We start from the raw sequence: 15132 nt of genomic DNA, 5'->3' as shown, positions 1-15132 counted from the left end.
ATTCATGCTCACACTCGTACCTAGGAGCAATTTTAGAGTGTCCAATCAGCCTACCATGCATGTCTTTGAAATGTGGGAGGAAACCGGAGTACCCAGGGAAAAAAACCCACGCATTGGATTTGAACCCAAGTCTCACGCTGTGAGCGGACGCGCTAACCACTCATCCGCCAGGCCGCCTGTGGTGAAGGTCACAGGATAGAAACTACAAACACATCGCAAGCAATGGCGGACTATCTGAAATTCTCGGCTTTGATTGGCTAAAAGGTTTGCTCAATATTACTCCACTATCACACATCAGAAGGCAATTGTTTGTTTTTTCACCCCCAGTAAAGTTAAACAAGATTCTTTTTGCTACGAGGCACCTGATCAAAAGTTTCCTTTTCCTAAAAATGTGATGAGAAGTAGGAGGAGAAAAGAAAGACTGGAAAAATTGTTAGAAAATTTTTAATTCGAAAAGGCTTGTCCATAGGATGTTACATTGACATGTCTACTGTTCAGCCAGTGGTTTGAGGGGTCTGTCTAGCTCAAACAAGTTTTGCATATTTATCCCCAGTTGTAGAAGTATATCTTCTGCCATGTGGGCAGGTAATCCATGAGGGGTCCTAAAGAAAGAAACATTTTATTAGGTGGAGAATGACCCGACCTATATGGAAAGAGGCATTGGATCTGATTTTGTAGTACATTTGTCATTATGTAAATCAGAATGAAAAAGTAGTCACATCTCTATTTACGAATGAATGCCTCTCGGTACGAATTTTTTTATATGCAAATCAGTGACTGGGGTTACAAAAATGATCCACATTACAAAATCCCCCAATAAGTAAATCCATTTCCTTATCCGTTATTTCATTTTGAAAATATTGTCGCGAATGCATTGATTTTCACTTTAGAACATTGCTACCCTCTATTGGGCTCTCATTTCATCACTCTCATTCTATCTCATATAATGACAATAAAAGCATTCAATTCAATCCAATTGGCTGTCTCACACAACCACTATCCATCTTTCAAGATTCTCATACATTAATCACCAATAAGCATTAACGTTTTGTGATTTCTTTGAAATGTAATTTCACACCCATTTTATAAGTTACTACTGGTTCTTACCTGCTTCTGCAGTGCTGGGTGACAAAGATTTTGGGGGGAAAAAAAACTACAAAGACGATTGCCTTTGCGGACTTTTAATAATGCTTTTTTTTTCACAAAGTCGGAAAGTTTCCTCCTTAAATTCTTTGTGTATTGGCGAGCGTTGCATTTAGTCATGCGTCCGTTTTGGTGCACATCGACCAACTAACTCGTCAAAGTTCTTTGACCCCATTACTGACAACACGGCCCATCACCTGCCCTCGCGGCACAATTTAACCCACCGAAGGCTGCCGTTCAGATCGAGGCAGTTAGCTACAGCTTGCCCAAGCATAAATAAGTTTAAGCAGACAATGGGTTAAAGAAAATGGACGGTTGTTGTGAGGCAGCCAATTAGAGCCCAGTATATGATGGAGGGAGCTTTTAAAGCGAGAATCAATGCACCTGTGACAATATATTAAAAATAAAAAGACAGATAAGGAATGCATGTACTTTTTGAGGGTTTTCGTAACTTCGGAAATTTTGCACCTAGAGGCATTCGTAAGTAGAGGTATGACTGTACATTGAAAAGGTAACACTTGAGCTCGGTGCACTTACTTGCTACAAGACCTATTCCCGGAACATGATTGGTCAGAAGTCGCAGCAAAAAGAGAATCTTTTTCCTGCAAAGCCGTAAAACCATTTGACAAGGCATTCATTTAGAAAAAAATGTTTACTGCGTCATCCTCAATTTCAATCAGACTTTAAAATGTGGCATTCATGAATACTCACTCGGAATATCTGTCATAAAATGGGGAGCGGACAAGGTAGTAGAGTAAAAGGAAGTTTCTTCTTTTCATCTCTTCTTTCTCCCACCTGTTTTCAAACTTTCTCTCATGGAGCACTGCAAAGCTTAAAAAATAAGCATTAAAAAAATCCATCACAATCGTCCAGATGGTTCAATAGATGCCAAAATTATGAAGAAAATAGACGCTCCCCTACTTATGAACATTCAAGTAACGAACAACGGTTCATACAAACATGTCTGCAAATTGTGTTTATGTCGAAAAATGTTCGTAAGTTCGATTTTGTATTGCGTGCCTTTTTCCGAGTAGTGCTTCTTTCCGCCGCTAATACCGACGTCTGGCGCTGTGAGAGCTCAGCTCACCCGGCATCTACCATTCTGCCCAGTTTGTTGCAGTGCGGAAGTGCGTGACGTATCTCCAGTGCGCAAAGAACCTTCTTCATTTTTATCATTAAATATCTTGTGCATCCATTATTCAATATGGTTGGTGAAAAGCGAAAGGCTTCTAGTGAGGGAGGTGCAAGGAAGCCATTTCATTTGAAACGAAAATGGCAATAATAAAGAAGCTCGATGCGCGTAAGAAAGTGGTTAGCGTTGCACAACAATACAACTTGAATCGTTCGACTGTCAGTACCATGTCCAGGAATGCATTAAGCTCATTTATCGAGGTACCACTGTACTTCATCGAATACAAACCAATAAAATTCTGCGACTGTCTGGGTTTCTTATTAGAAGTTTCATCTAAAGTGCCAATCCATTTTGCGCCTAGCAGGCATATTGAAAAGATTTAACAATGCTGAGTGGTTAGCTCGTCGGCCTCAGCTCTGGGGTTCAGGGTACAAATCCAGGTCGGTCCAACTATGTGGTGTTTGCATGTTATCCCCGGGTCTTCGTGGGTTTCCTACTGGTACTCCGGTTTCCTTCCACATTCCAAAAACTTGCATGGTAGACAGGTTGGACACTAAATTGCCCGAGGCATGAGTGTGTGTGCATGGCTTTCCGTCTCATTGTGCCTTGCGATCGGCTGGCCACCAATTCATGATTCAGCTTCTGTCCCGGAGTCAGCTGGGATAAGCTCCAGCACCCCTTCGGCCGTAATAAATATAAAGCGGTTTAGGAAAAGAATGAATGAAAAAAAAAAAAAAAACGAATTTTGCTCGTATATCAAATTTCTTGTATGTTGGAAGACTCGTATGTCAAGTTATTACGGTATATCGTAATTGTCAGAAAAAAACCTGAATTGTATAAGTTATTTACAAACCTGGAAAGTTCCAGGCCTGCAGACACAAGCCACGGCTTCCAGGACTGTTTTCCACATAGGCCGAGGCTGAGCACTGCAGGCATAAAGGAGGCTTTAAGGAGCATAAGAGCTTTGACAGAAAAATGTAATTATTTACTGTATTTTTCGGACTATAAATCGTAGTAGCCTTTATTAAAGGCTAAATGAAAGGGAAAGAAAACATGTCATATAAAATGTTCATATTATAGAAACAATAAAACTGGAAATCTTGCTTAAAGTCTGCACTGGCCTCCACTAGCTCACGGGGCATTTTAAAGATGTTTTCAGCATATAACTCTATAAGATGCATTTTACCCCCTTTTTCTCTCCGCGCTCAGGCTGTGTATATGATATCCTAACGCATTGGGTGTAATGTTGAAGTTGTGTTTTTCTGACTGTTCATGAACGTAATATAAAATAAATGATGAAAAACCTGACAAAACCGGCAACATCTTTGTCATCTCCACGCTTAGTTAGTGTCCATCCACAATCATCGCTTAACGCTTGCTACTTGTTACGACATCTAAATGGCAACAGATAATGATGACAATCATCAGGAGAAGGTGCAAGTTCTTTGTATGGCAAAGAAAGACAATACTAACACTGCCACTTCGTTCAATTTTAGAGTAAATGAGTGTACCATTCGCTCTATCAAGAAGGATAAGGCTAACATCCTTCATCACTTTTAATAAGACAGCAAAGAATTGTTAGTGTCATCTGTGTGTGGAAGCTACTTTAGCAGTATTGTTGGGTTTATTCTGTATTACTATTATAAATATAGTTGTATTAAGTCATTTCTTTGTTAAATCATTCTCTTATTATTCTCAAAGTGTTGCAAGGTCACCAATAACCGCCAAGTCATCTTTAACCTGGACTGCTTGTTCCAGGATGTTTATACAAACAATTCACCCAATCTGAGTCTTCGAGATTCGGTGGTCCCTTTTGTAACGAGGCCAGGGCTATTCGGCCAATAACAAGAATGTTGCTTCTGTTATTTACAACACAGCGACTATACCTCGTGACGCACTTCGGGTTTTTCTTTATGTAATTCTTATATGATTCTTAGGTCAAGGGAAGGCATAATTGTTCTAATCCAAATGTTGTTTGGTCTAGTCTCCTGCTTTGTTATTGGAAAAATACTTTGATTGTTATTGTAGTTCCAGATGTTGTTTTTACTCATACGTGATGAAATGATCAACAACTCTGTAAATTGTTTTGATTCATGGCAATAAGAGTCGTACGAAAATGTCTATTCGGTGAGACGTTTTGAAGTTGTAGGAGAAACTCTGGCTTGTTGAATCTCCCCTCTGAGGTTTTATCCGTGATCCATTCTATTTAATTAAATGTCAATAATTGAATAAGATGTCTGCCTGCAGTTATTGATAATTACGAACGAGGGTAATTATTAATGAACTTAACAAGTATGCTGAAAGATCATATTCATGGATCTTGGAACTGATCCACTGCTATAGTTACGGTATGACGATACAAAAAGTGTCCGAAAAGAGGCCCATCTATAATCCTTCTTAATCGGGATTTATGGGTGTGTGTGTGTTAAGATTCTCTCACGATGTCTTTCCAAACCGTGCAACGTAGAGTTGGAATGTATTATGATGGCCAGAAACGGTTGTCGGATCCTAATAGACAAGTGATTGAATTTCTTCACCTTCTCCAAGTGTGAAAACTCAACTTTTATCTGTAACATCTGAAAGCAGAGTTGATGTAGAGGCCGCCGCGCTAACCACTCGCTCCATCTTTCAACCAAAATTGGGAAACTTTGACCAATTTGAACCCTAGAAACCCTCTATTTCAGGGGTCACCTTTCATGCTTCTGAAATAGAGGGTTACCATGGTTACCGGGGGAAAATGGGTCCTAAACAAGACGGTACAATGAAGGGTATCATATTTTGCTGTTTAATATACACCCCATTTATTATACCCGGGCATATTAAATGGCAGGGGTATATTAAATGGCGCACAAATGTGAAGGTACGGTCCACTATGCACTCTTTATGCCGTGACGGGGTGCATCAACGTTTTACAGACCAAGACTACTTACTGCTCAGGTTAAAACTAATTACTGCTGAATAAAGTCTGAATTGGAATTTTAATGAACCTAAGTATGTATCTATAATTATGCCCCCATGAACACCATACAAATCTTGCCAAAAAAGCTGAGTTGCCGTTTAATATATATTAAACAGCAAGGGTATATTAAATGGCGCACAAACGGGAGGCTCAAAAAAGCAAAAATCATTTAATATACCCGTATATTAAACGGCAAAATATGGTATCCATTTTTTCCCCCCGGTAACCCTTTATTTCAAAAGCGTGAAAGGTAACCCCTGAAATGGAGGGTCACCATTCTAGGGTAAAAGGGGAGCTGTGGAACGAATTAGAGAATTTACAAAATTTTCAACTAACGAAAAAAGTTCTGTAACTAATTCATTTGGTAAATAGAGGTCCGACTGTATATTTGTCTATCACAGAGGTCAGGCAATGTGGAAGGATACAATGTACGAGAGGTCGACTGATGTACACAGTCTCAGCGATGGTCTGATGTAGCCTCAAGGCGGTTGGTTTGTTGTAGAGTTTCTCTTCCTTCATGCTCCGACTACTGCTTTTCTCACTGCCTGCCCGCTGATGCTGAGGCAGCCCATAGGGTTCTGTCACATCACAAGTGGAAAATTAGCCAATGTGCTGTTTCTCAATATTTTGTCATGTAACTAAGCAAGATATTTGACAATGTTGGTGCAATACTCATTGACGTGGGGCACAACCTGAATCGGGGGTCAGCCAATCACAGGGCACAAGGAAACAGACAACCATTCACGCTCACACTCGAACATAGGGGCAATTTAGAGTGTTCAACCAGACGAGCCTGCATGTTTTTTGGATTTGGGAGAAAACAAGGAGTACCTGGTGAAAACACCTAAGCCAGGAAGAACATGTAAATTACACACAGTGAGGACCTACCTAGGATCGAAACCTGATCCCCAGAACTGTGTGGGCGGCACGCTTACCACTCGGTTGCCCTGCAGTTTCAAACAACTCTCATCTCATCTCATTTTTTGAGCCGCTTTATCCTAATTATTATTATTGTTTTAATAAAAAACACCATCTGTGAATTTGCTTTGTCTTCTTTTTAATACAATAATTTTACTTATTGCCTTTTATTTTAATTTCACAATTCCGGGCTAAAAGTATACTAAGACTTTTATTTATTTGATAAAAATGACCATATAAAGTGTTTCAAAACCTTGCTGTATTGCAAGTTCTCACAGTTTGAAATTGAGGAAATGAAGGTTCATCGGACGTCTACCGCCGTCAATGGCAGCCGATGTGTTAAATGAGTGCTCTTATTGATAATTTGGATATTTCAACACCTAGCTGTATTGCAAGTTCTCTCAGTTTGATAAAAACTAACATATTAAGTATTTCAACATGACCGTATAAAGTATTTCAACACCTTGCTGTACTCAATCTATGTCTCCCCCCCTTTCCTTTTTAAAATGTTTAATTCATTTTGTTCATTTGGTGCACAATATGTATAATTTTCTTTGTTGTGTTTTACAGTTTACCTCACCGGGAATGCAAATAAGCCACTTGTAAACCAACATTGAACTTGGTATTCTCAAAATCGCACAGGCCTAGTATGTGTTTTAATATAACACTAGAATCATGACACATACTGCCAGTGGTGGCCCTTCGTAGCCTGAAACAATAAAAATACAAATTCTTCCATTCATGAAAACGTTTCAAACATTACCCAAACCTCTGGGTGCTCGGACGTTTGGTCGCTGGTCTTTTGGTCGCCGTTAAGGTTAGGGTTATGGTTGTCAAATGTACTTAGATATTAAACCCAACCCAACCCCAAACCCTAACGGGGACCAAAAGACCAGCGACCAAACGGCCGGTCACGAACCTCTGGCGTGCCAATGATGCTTACCATGGCCGAGTGATCTGATGATACGTCCTGACCTCTGACCCACAAAGTAAGCGTCCTCTTCCTGCACCACATTACTGTCATCTATCCCTGACAAGAAATGAACAGAAGAAGCTCAATTTGGTTGGTGAAATGTATGTTTAGGATGTCAATTATAGATATGATCACATGTAGTCCAAATGCCATGCACAAACTAGAAACATCAGATAAGAAGCAGGGTATATACATCACTTTGTCACCTTTTCCTGCACTTCTGTCAAGGGGAATGATGGGAGGTGAAGTCTGGATGCCTGATTTGAACCACAAAAGGAGCACAAGGCGCAAAACTGCCCTTTGTTGATAAAGCGAGAGAAAAACTATGTCAAATAAGTTGAAGACAATGTGATGTGATTCACTAAAAGTTCAAACTTACACCTAAAAATGACTGGAGATTCCAATCCTTTTAAAGGCACTTACTTAAAAATTTGAATGAGGGTGATGACCAACCAGCAACCAACTTCGCCACACACCTTTTGGGTGCCCATCTCCAAGAAGACCTCCACATACTCCAACACAGAGAGCCAGGTGAGAATTCTCTGTTGTGAGATGGACTGGACAAAAGAATGGACAAAGGACAAAGGACAAACACTACAGTCATAATTTGAGATATGAGCTTGATGCATTCCGGGACTGAGCTCGTATGTCAATTTACTCGTATCTCAAATCAACGTTTCTCAGAGAAATGAACTAAATACAAATTAATTAGTTCCCACCCTCTGAATAAAACACCATAAAACAGGATATTACAATCAAAATCATTTTTTATTGGTTATAATTCACCATCTACTATTAGTGTAACAAATAACGAGTGGTTATGATGTTTAATAGCAAAAAGAGGCATTATTCAACAAGGCGGGGAGTTCAGGGATGGGAGAGAGACTTGACGAATGAGCTCGTAACGTAACATAAACTTTAAATTTAACTTATAAATTAAGTAAGATTCCTACATACACACAATTAAAAAAAAAGTTTTAATCTTACGTTACACTAAATTTAAACCTTATGCAATAACCAAGGCAAAAAGGTCAATGCATCTTCGAGGCGAACTTCCTGCTTCTCCATACGTATAGGTAAGCCAGCTTAGTAACACGTGCACTAGTCGTGTTTTTCGATTAGTTAAGTTAGTGCTTAATATCGCTTGTCATCATACGCCTTTTCTTCGCACTACCCTTCATTGCGCCGGCTTGCTTAAAATCCATTGTTTCCCTTAATTCTGCACTGACTAATGCAAAAAAAACATGAAGAAAATGCAACACTCCGCTCAGTGCTCGTAGAGATCTTTGCACGAGGGAGATGCGGCGAGATATGCCCTAAGCAGCCTCACACAATTTTACTTGTATCTTAAATGCCTCGTATGTCAAGGCACTCGTATGTTGAGGTGTGACTGTATTTGACCATGCAGATGTTAAATTGTACAGAGTGCTTATAAAATATCTTTGACTTTGTATGTATTACAAAAGCAAATAAGATATTTTATTCAGAAGCTCTATTGTGAACAGTATTTAATAAATAAACGTTATTTTTTACAAACACAGCTTTTTTGTGTAACAGAGATCCCCTTTATGATTGGTGATGGTGTTGAATTAACCCCCAAAAGTCTACCCCCCCCCCCCCCCCCCAGAGAAGGAAAAATGTGTCTCGTGTGACTGAGCAACCAACAAAAGTATTTTCTTCATCTGCAAATATCTACCCAATTAAACTTAACCATTAATACATTTTCTGTGCCACTTATCCTCACAGGGGTCACGGGGGGTGTTGTAGCCTATCCGAGATTACTTCAGGCGCCAGCCAGGGTACACCCTGAATTCGTGGCCAGCCAATTGCAGGGCACAAGGAGAAGGATAAACATTCCCGCTCATATTCATACGTAGGGGCAATTTAGAGTGTTTAACCAGCCTACTCTGTAACCGGAGTAGCTGGAGAAAACCCACGAAAGCCCAGGACGAACATGTAAATGCCACACAGGAAGGTCCACACCTGGGATCGAACCCCCAGTCTCAGAACTGTGAAGCCAACGCGTTAAACACTCGTACCTACACTTAAGCAATAAGTCCTTAATCATGTTTTAATTGATCATATATCCTTTTACCAGTCCTCACCACAGTCAGCGCACAATTCAAGCTATTGCGCAGGATGCTGTCATTGAAGAGCACAAGCAGATTCGATGCAGAGTAGACTGAGAAAAAAACACACTGTCAGTAAATCTCATTGATATAACAAGTAGATGATTTTATAAGATAGTCCTCCAAAATATCGAGTGTGACTGGAATAGTCCATTTTACTTGAGCACATTAAGCCAAAAAGATCAACAATTCAGGGTTGAGCTACACAAAAATATAGAGTTTTTGGGGAAGAGGGATTTTGGAAGATTTCATATTACAGTCTTCCCTCGAATATCACAGCTTCAACTTTCGCACATTCATTTCTTTGCTGATTTTTATTTGAGGGGTATTTAAAAAAAAAAAGCTTCTTAAAAACATCTAAATCGACGCTGAAACTCGCAACCAAAAGCCGGATGAAAGTGGCGGAGGTCAGGACAGCGCTTCATCTCTCTGCGCCGAAGAACGTATCTACAATAGAGGGAGAATGGCTGCTCTAAATGTCATTTATACAGTGCTTTGATTGCATCTTGTCATTTTTGTGAAATATATTTGTATTCTTATATTTAGTCTTGCACCCTTTTCACTATGATGTATTAAAAGTTACTAGAATAGAATTTAGCTTACACCTATTGGTTAAAATGTGCACTACACCTTTTGCACTCCACCTCCTTCATTTGTATTAACGCCTCCCATTTTTATGACTTGTCTCTAATAAAACCAGGTTGTTTGTAGGGAGTCGCCAGGAATTCCAAACCGTCATTCAGAAAGATAGACTATCTTTCTGCTCTGGCTATTCTGGCGTCCTCCTTCATATGAAGTGGTTTAAATTTTCATCACGACTGGCTGTGTGTTTCCTCTGCTCCGATATTATTGAATGTATATGGTCTTAAACCTGCAAATTTTCTCTTTTGTTGCGAGTGACTTTTACATATTCTTTTCAAATCGCTGTTGAAAATGCCTCCTACATATTGACGTTCCTTGACATGCTAAATGAGTAGCACGCAATTGCGGCATGAATAAATCTAGACTGTGGCATTCTATTGTATATAATTCAGCTGGTAGGAACAGTTTTAATGTTAATGGGCTCTGCCGTACACTTAAAATGGAGACATGCGTGTTGTTAAACCAAGTGCTATCCTGAAAAGACCCAAGACTTTCTGGTCTCATTTTAAGAAGAAAAAAATAACTAAATAAGAGGAGGATATGCGTGAAAGAGCCGCCTCGTGATGCAAATAAATACAAATACATTCTCGGAAATGAAGAGGTCCGAGGTGTAGCGGCTGGATGAAATGAACCAGCATTATGATGGATTTACGCCGTAGATACGGCCATGAAGCTGGTATGACAATAGGATGTAAACACTGCATGGAGCCACTTGGAAGCAGAAAATAGAGCTTTGTGCACGGCTAATTAAAGGTTAGATGCCACAGAGTAGGGAAGTGGAAGTTTAATTTCTCAGCCGGCAGTCCGGTAGCGTATACAACCGCGTCGACCGGCCATTCAGCGCCACATGCCGGCGACGTCGCCCCGGCCAGCTTCAGCCGGAAAAGGTAGCAGTTTTTTTGGAAGCGAATGTGGTTCTAAAGTGAGAATCAATGCATCCGCGACAATATTTTCAGAATAAAATTACGGATAAGGAAACACATTTACTTTTTGGGGGATTTTTATACGACCCACGGCCGCTCCTTTCTGCTGATCTCACTTGGACTACTTATTTATTTATTTCTTATTTATTGATTAATTATTCGTGTGTTTGTCGTTGTCATTTGTGTACTACTTGGTGAAAGCCTTCTATCTCATTATACTTGTATAATGACTATGGAAGCATCCAATTCAATACAAATGTCTAATTTGCTATAGCACAATTACACAAAACTCTTTACTAAGTTTTAAATTGACGAATAAAAGATGATTGGTCATAGTCTCAATTGCTTCCTAAATGTATTGACATTTAACATTAAAGACATGACCAAACACCTCACATTCATTGCATCATTTGATGAATTTGTTTCTGTTTTGTTCTGACTGGATTTCACTTTCATGTTTAATCATACTGGTTTAAGACCAGAAACTTGTTCCATTTATAATTCTTTTGTGAATGTCTATATACAGGAAGGAGAATTTAGCAATTTTTGCACATTAACTACGTACAACAAAGCACACTGCATTTTGTGTCTGTACAAAAGAGTTAAAAAATGTGGAGACAGTTCAACATTCCGTTAGATGAGGAAGTGTCTCAAAACTTTTGACCAAGTGTTCAAACCCTTAAATTAGTCCCGAGAATAAATTCTACTATTTTTTAGATATAAAATTCATTGAACATTAACCAATTTGTCTCAATACTGTAATCGGTGTTTATTGCCAGTGAACCTTTGAACAGTTTATTCTTTAAGTTTATTGTGGAGCTCCTTTGCCAAGAGATAAAAGTGAGGATAGTCTATGGAGCGTATTTACATTAGTAAATACAGGTAATTTAAAAAAGAAAAAGTAGATGAATGAAAAATCAACACTTATTTTCTGGAAGGGTGCAGAGGTCTCAAAAATATGTAAATCGAGAAAAAAAGTTTATAAATATGTGCAATATATGCCTAAAAAATGGGATTGAAGTACAACAATATCTAATAAGAGAGAATAAATTTAAGATTCAGCCTTTAATATTACCTTAATGTGATGTTCTGGTTCACCTTGTGTTTGAAATTTATTTTAAGAACGAGTTTGTATTACAGCTGTGGAAGTTACTATGATGTAATGCATTTATATTTTTACGACAGCCTTTGACAAAATTATGGAATTGCATATTCCCGGTGGATGGTCCCTCAATTTTGTAATTGCTTAGAAAGGCAATATACATGTATCTACAGTACATTGTGGTGAATACAGTTGGGCAAATTTGTATTTAGTCAACCACCAATTGTGCAAGTTCTCCTACTTGAAAAGGTTAGAGAAAAATAAGAAAAGTTTTTATTTCTTTGTCTATTTTACATATACATTGCATCATTATCAATGCTTTGTTTTCATTTTCATTCTTGCTCAATGACTATACTGATGCACTTTGAAGCTTAATAGATGTGTTTCGGCTCCTCTTTTTAAATAAGTTACACATTTATTTTAAAATGTGACACCAATTCACACGCAAAACATTGTTCTGGCACATTACAAAATATTTTTATGTCTAGCATACATATATTTTGCAACATTGCATCATTCTCAATGCTTTGTTTTCATTTTCATTCTTGCTCAATGACAATACTGATGCACTTTGAAGCTTAATAGATATGTTTTGGCTCCTCTTTTTAAATATGTTTATCGGAAGCGATTTCACGGAAAAATATAATAAAATTATTTTTTTGATATCTTATATTTTAAAAAAATGGGCAAAGTCATGTGAAATGGTTGCAAAGAAATGTGAAATTGAAAGTATGTAATGCTTGTAATTGGTGCCTTCACATACAGTGATAAACCCATTAAAGAATGTTAATTCATTTTCTAAAAGCCAGTAATTGGTGCCTTCACATACAGTGATAAACCCATTAAAGAATGTCAATTCATTTTCTAAAATGACTGGACATCTTTCATCGTCAATTGCAGAGTGAATGCAAAGACTTATGACTTGCTATCAACAATTCTGAAAACAATTCCCATCCTTATCCTAACTTAGATTTCAAAAAGTTGTTAGGCCTCGGCCTCCTTGGATTTTGGAAAAGCAACCCGGTATAAAATGTCTATATCCCTTGAATATCACGGTTAATGTACACCAGACATGGCCGCAATAAGGACGCAAACGCAAAACGGTGGAGTGGCTTCGGCTAACAAGTTTTAGCGTGGATTTTCACATTTTTATGAACTTAAAAAAACTTTTTTTTCTTCATGCTGAGTCCTAGTAGCAAACTGAAGACAGATTGGTTTCCACTTGAGTTTCAGCGTGGATTTTCAAATTTTTATGAAATTTAAAAAAAAAAAATTAATAGTGGGGGGAAAATTGCGCAGTAGTGTATTCGCGATAAGTGAAGACGCAATAATCGAGGGTATTTATTATGGTCTTTCTTACCTAGTTCAGAGATTTCATGGGAGTCCGAATATCTTCCTGCCAAAAAGAGAATCTGTGATGATGTTTTCCTCGAGTTAATTGCAATTATCATGATTTTTGTATTTATTTATTTTTATAATGCAGTATTGTTTCCATTATTTCACTCACATACCTGCTATCAGATATGAGATGGTTCGGACAGCGGTCTCCACCTTAGCTGACGCAGTTGGGTTTGTTCTTACATACTCCGTGTACCGCTCATAAAGCTTCGTCACTTTTTCAATGTGCTCTTTGAAACGAGACATTTTAGACAATTTACATTTAAATGTTGTTGGAAATGCAGGTATCGGTAATGGTTTTGAGTTACTAAGCCGCGAGTAAACAAACCACAATTCGCCTGATAATAATAAACCCGGGGTTCCTGTAACTATGGTACACCCCAATTATAGTTCCGACTTGCGTGTTTTTCGACAAGAAATGGTTCCGCCCATGAGAATAAAAAGAGCGCTCTCTCTCCTTTCGAACACGTTAGTGTTTCATCAGCATCCACTAGTGCAATTGAACGATGGCAGCCACTAGGGAGCAAGGTATCTATTCATACTTATATAATTTTTCGCTCTTTAATTTTACTGCCACTCGAGTAGTGTTTCGCACCTGTTTATGGCTTTTCATTTTATGACTCATTTTTTGTCCAGTTTGGGGTGGAAATGTTCGAGTTGTTTATATTTTATATTTTTTATATTGTTTATATTTTTAGAGTAATAAATATTGGGCTTGAGACCAATTTGCTCCAATAATCCACTGTTTAAACAACGGGGTGTAAGATTGTGATGTCATTTTAAGCCGTCATATTGAAATGAGTTTCCAAACTCACAATTTCATATTCTTACATTTGGTGATACACTAGTATTTTCTCTCGGCCTCTTTTCTCTGGGTTTAGTAAATTGAATAACATGTCACCGGATGAACTTAATTTGGTCATTTAAAAAAAGTTTCTTATTTAAAAGAAAAATCATCTCACTTCTTTCAGTTTCATTTTGACTTTCGCTCTTCATTATTGGCCATGGGGGGTCTCACTTCTTTCAGTTTCATTTTGACTTTCGCTCTTCATTATTGGCCATGGGGGGATCCACCCACCTCAAGAAACTTCGGTTTCATTATTAGTGTGCAAAATAGGCAGTATTTTAATATGTGTGGGAAGGGTTTTATATTTCATATCAAATCCACTGCTATTTCTCACCCACGGAAGCTCTCATGCAGCAACAAAACGTTTCATTAGGAAACGTACTTGATCAGGCTTTGTACCCAATGAGTTTGATTGTACAGTTTTGACAGATAGGCTAAATTCATTTCATACTGGACCACAGTGCTCATATTAAATAAATATGTTGTTTTTATGTTACGTGGTCAGACATTTTAATCACTTCATGAGCCATTTAATAACAATATTTACAATACAATAATTAATTTATACACACACACACATACATGTGTGTGTGTGTGTGTGTGTGTGAGTGTGTGTGTGTGTGTGTGTGTGTGTGTGTGTGTGTGTGTGTGCGTGCGTGCGTGCGCGCGCGGGTGGGGGTGCGTGTGTGTGTGTGTGTGTGTGTGTGGGTGTGTGTGGGTGTGTGTGGGTGTGTGTGGGTGGGTGTGGGTGGGTGTTTGTTTGTTTGTTTGTTTGTGTGTATATGTGTGGGTATATGTGCGTGCGTCTGTGTATGCGTGCGTTTGTGTTCGTGTGTGTTTTTTTTGTGTGTGTTTGTGTGTGTGTGTGTGTTTGTGTGTGTGTGGGGGTGTGTGTGTTTGTGTGTGTGTGGGGGGGTGTGTGTTTGTGTGTGTGGGGGGGGGTGTTTGTGTGTGTGTGTGGGGGGG

General features: G+C 38.6%; 1 protein-coding gene and 1 pseudogene across 3 annotated transcripts in view; one reads left to right on the top strand and one right to left on the bottom strand.

Annotated features, from left to right (window-relative positions):
• Positions 1-428: 428 nt before the first annotated feature.
• On the bottom strand, positions 429-13798 carry pex16 (peroxisomal biogenesis factor 16). 2 transcript variants are annotated; one of them, XM_077714050.1, is made up of 11 exons: positions 13433-13798; positions 13282-13317; positions 9231-9307; positions 7549-7682; positions 7332-7423; positions 7096-7176; positions 5660-5812; positions 3129-3201; positions 1855-1974; positions 1681-1745; positions 429-602 (listed from the first exon to the last, which is right to left on the bottom strand). In XM_077714050.1, exons 1-11 carry the CDS (start codon positions 13563-13565, stop codon positions 544-546), a joined length of 1023 nt encoding a protein of 340 aa, XP_077570176.1. In that variant the 5' UTR covers positions 13566-13798; the 3' UTR covers positions 429-543. The 2 variants fall into 2 exon arrangements, with proteins under 2 accessions (XP_077570176.1, XP_077570175.1); XM_077714049.1 differs by having other exon boundaries at positions 7096-7182; positions 13433-13790.
• LOC144194763 (cysteine--tRNA ligase, cytoplasmic-like) overlaps positions 13754-15132 on the top strand; it is a 25784-nt pseudogene continuing 24405 nt past the window's right edge. Inside the window, exon 1 of the transcript XR_013325965.1 lies at positions 13754-13847. The product of XR_013325965.1 is annotated as a cysteine--tRNA ligase, cytoplasmic-like (transcript). The remainder of the gene's footprint in view (positions 13848-15132) is intronic.

This window comes from Stigmatopora nigra, chromosome 3 (genome assembly GCF_051989575.1).
Source record: "Stigmatopora nigra isolate UIUO_SnigA chromosome 3, RoL_Snig_1.1, whole genome shotgun sequence".
In the NCBI taxonomy this organism is placed as follows: domain Eukaryota; kingdom Metazoa; phylum Chordata; class Actinopteri; order Syngnathiformes; family Syngnathidae; genus Stigmatopora; species Stigmatopora nigra.
Note: the sequence above shows the minus strand (reverse complement) of the source record. Positions and strands in the feature narration are given on the sequence as shown.

Bases quoted from the DNA above. Each gene is read 5' to 3' on its own strand.
- pex16 (XM_077714049.1), bottom strand. From the start codon at position 13,565: ATGTCTCGTTTCAAAGAGCACATTGAAAAAGTGACGAAGCTTTATGAG. The intron at 7,683-9,230 runs GTGAGGACTGGT...TCTTTTGTCCAG, and splicing joins TGAATTGTGCGCTGACTGTG to TCCATCTCACAACAGAGAAT. The intron at 7,183-7,331 runs GTGACAAAGTGA...ATTTCTTGTCAG, and splicing joins TGACAGAAGTGCAGGAAAAG to GGATAGATGACAGTAATGTG.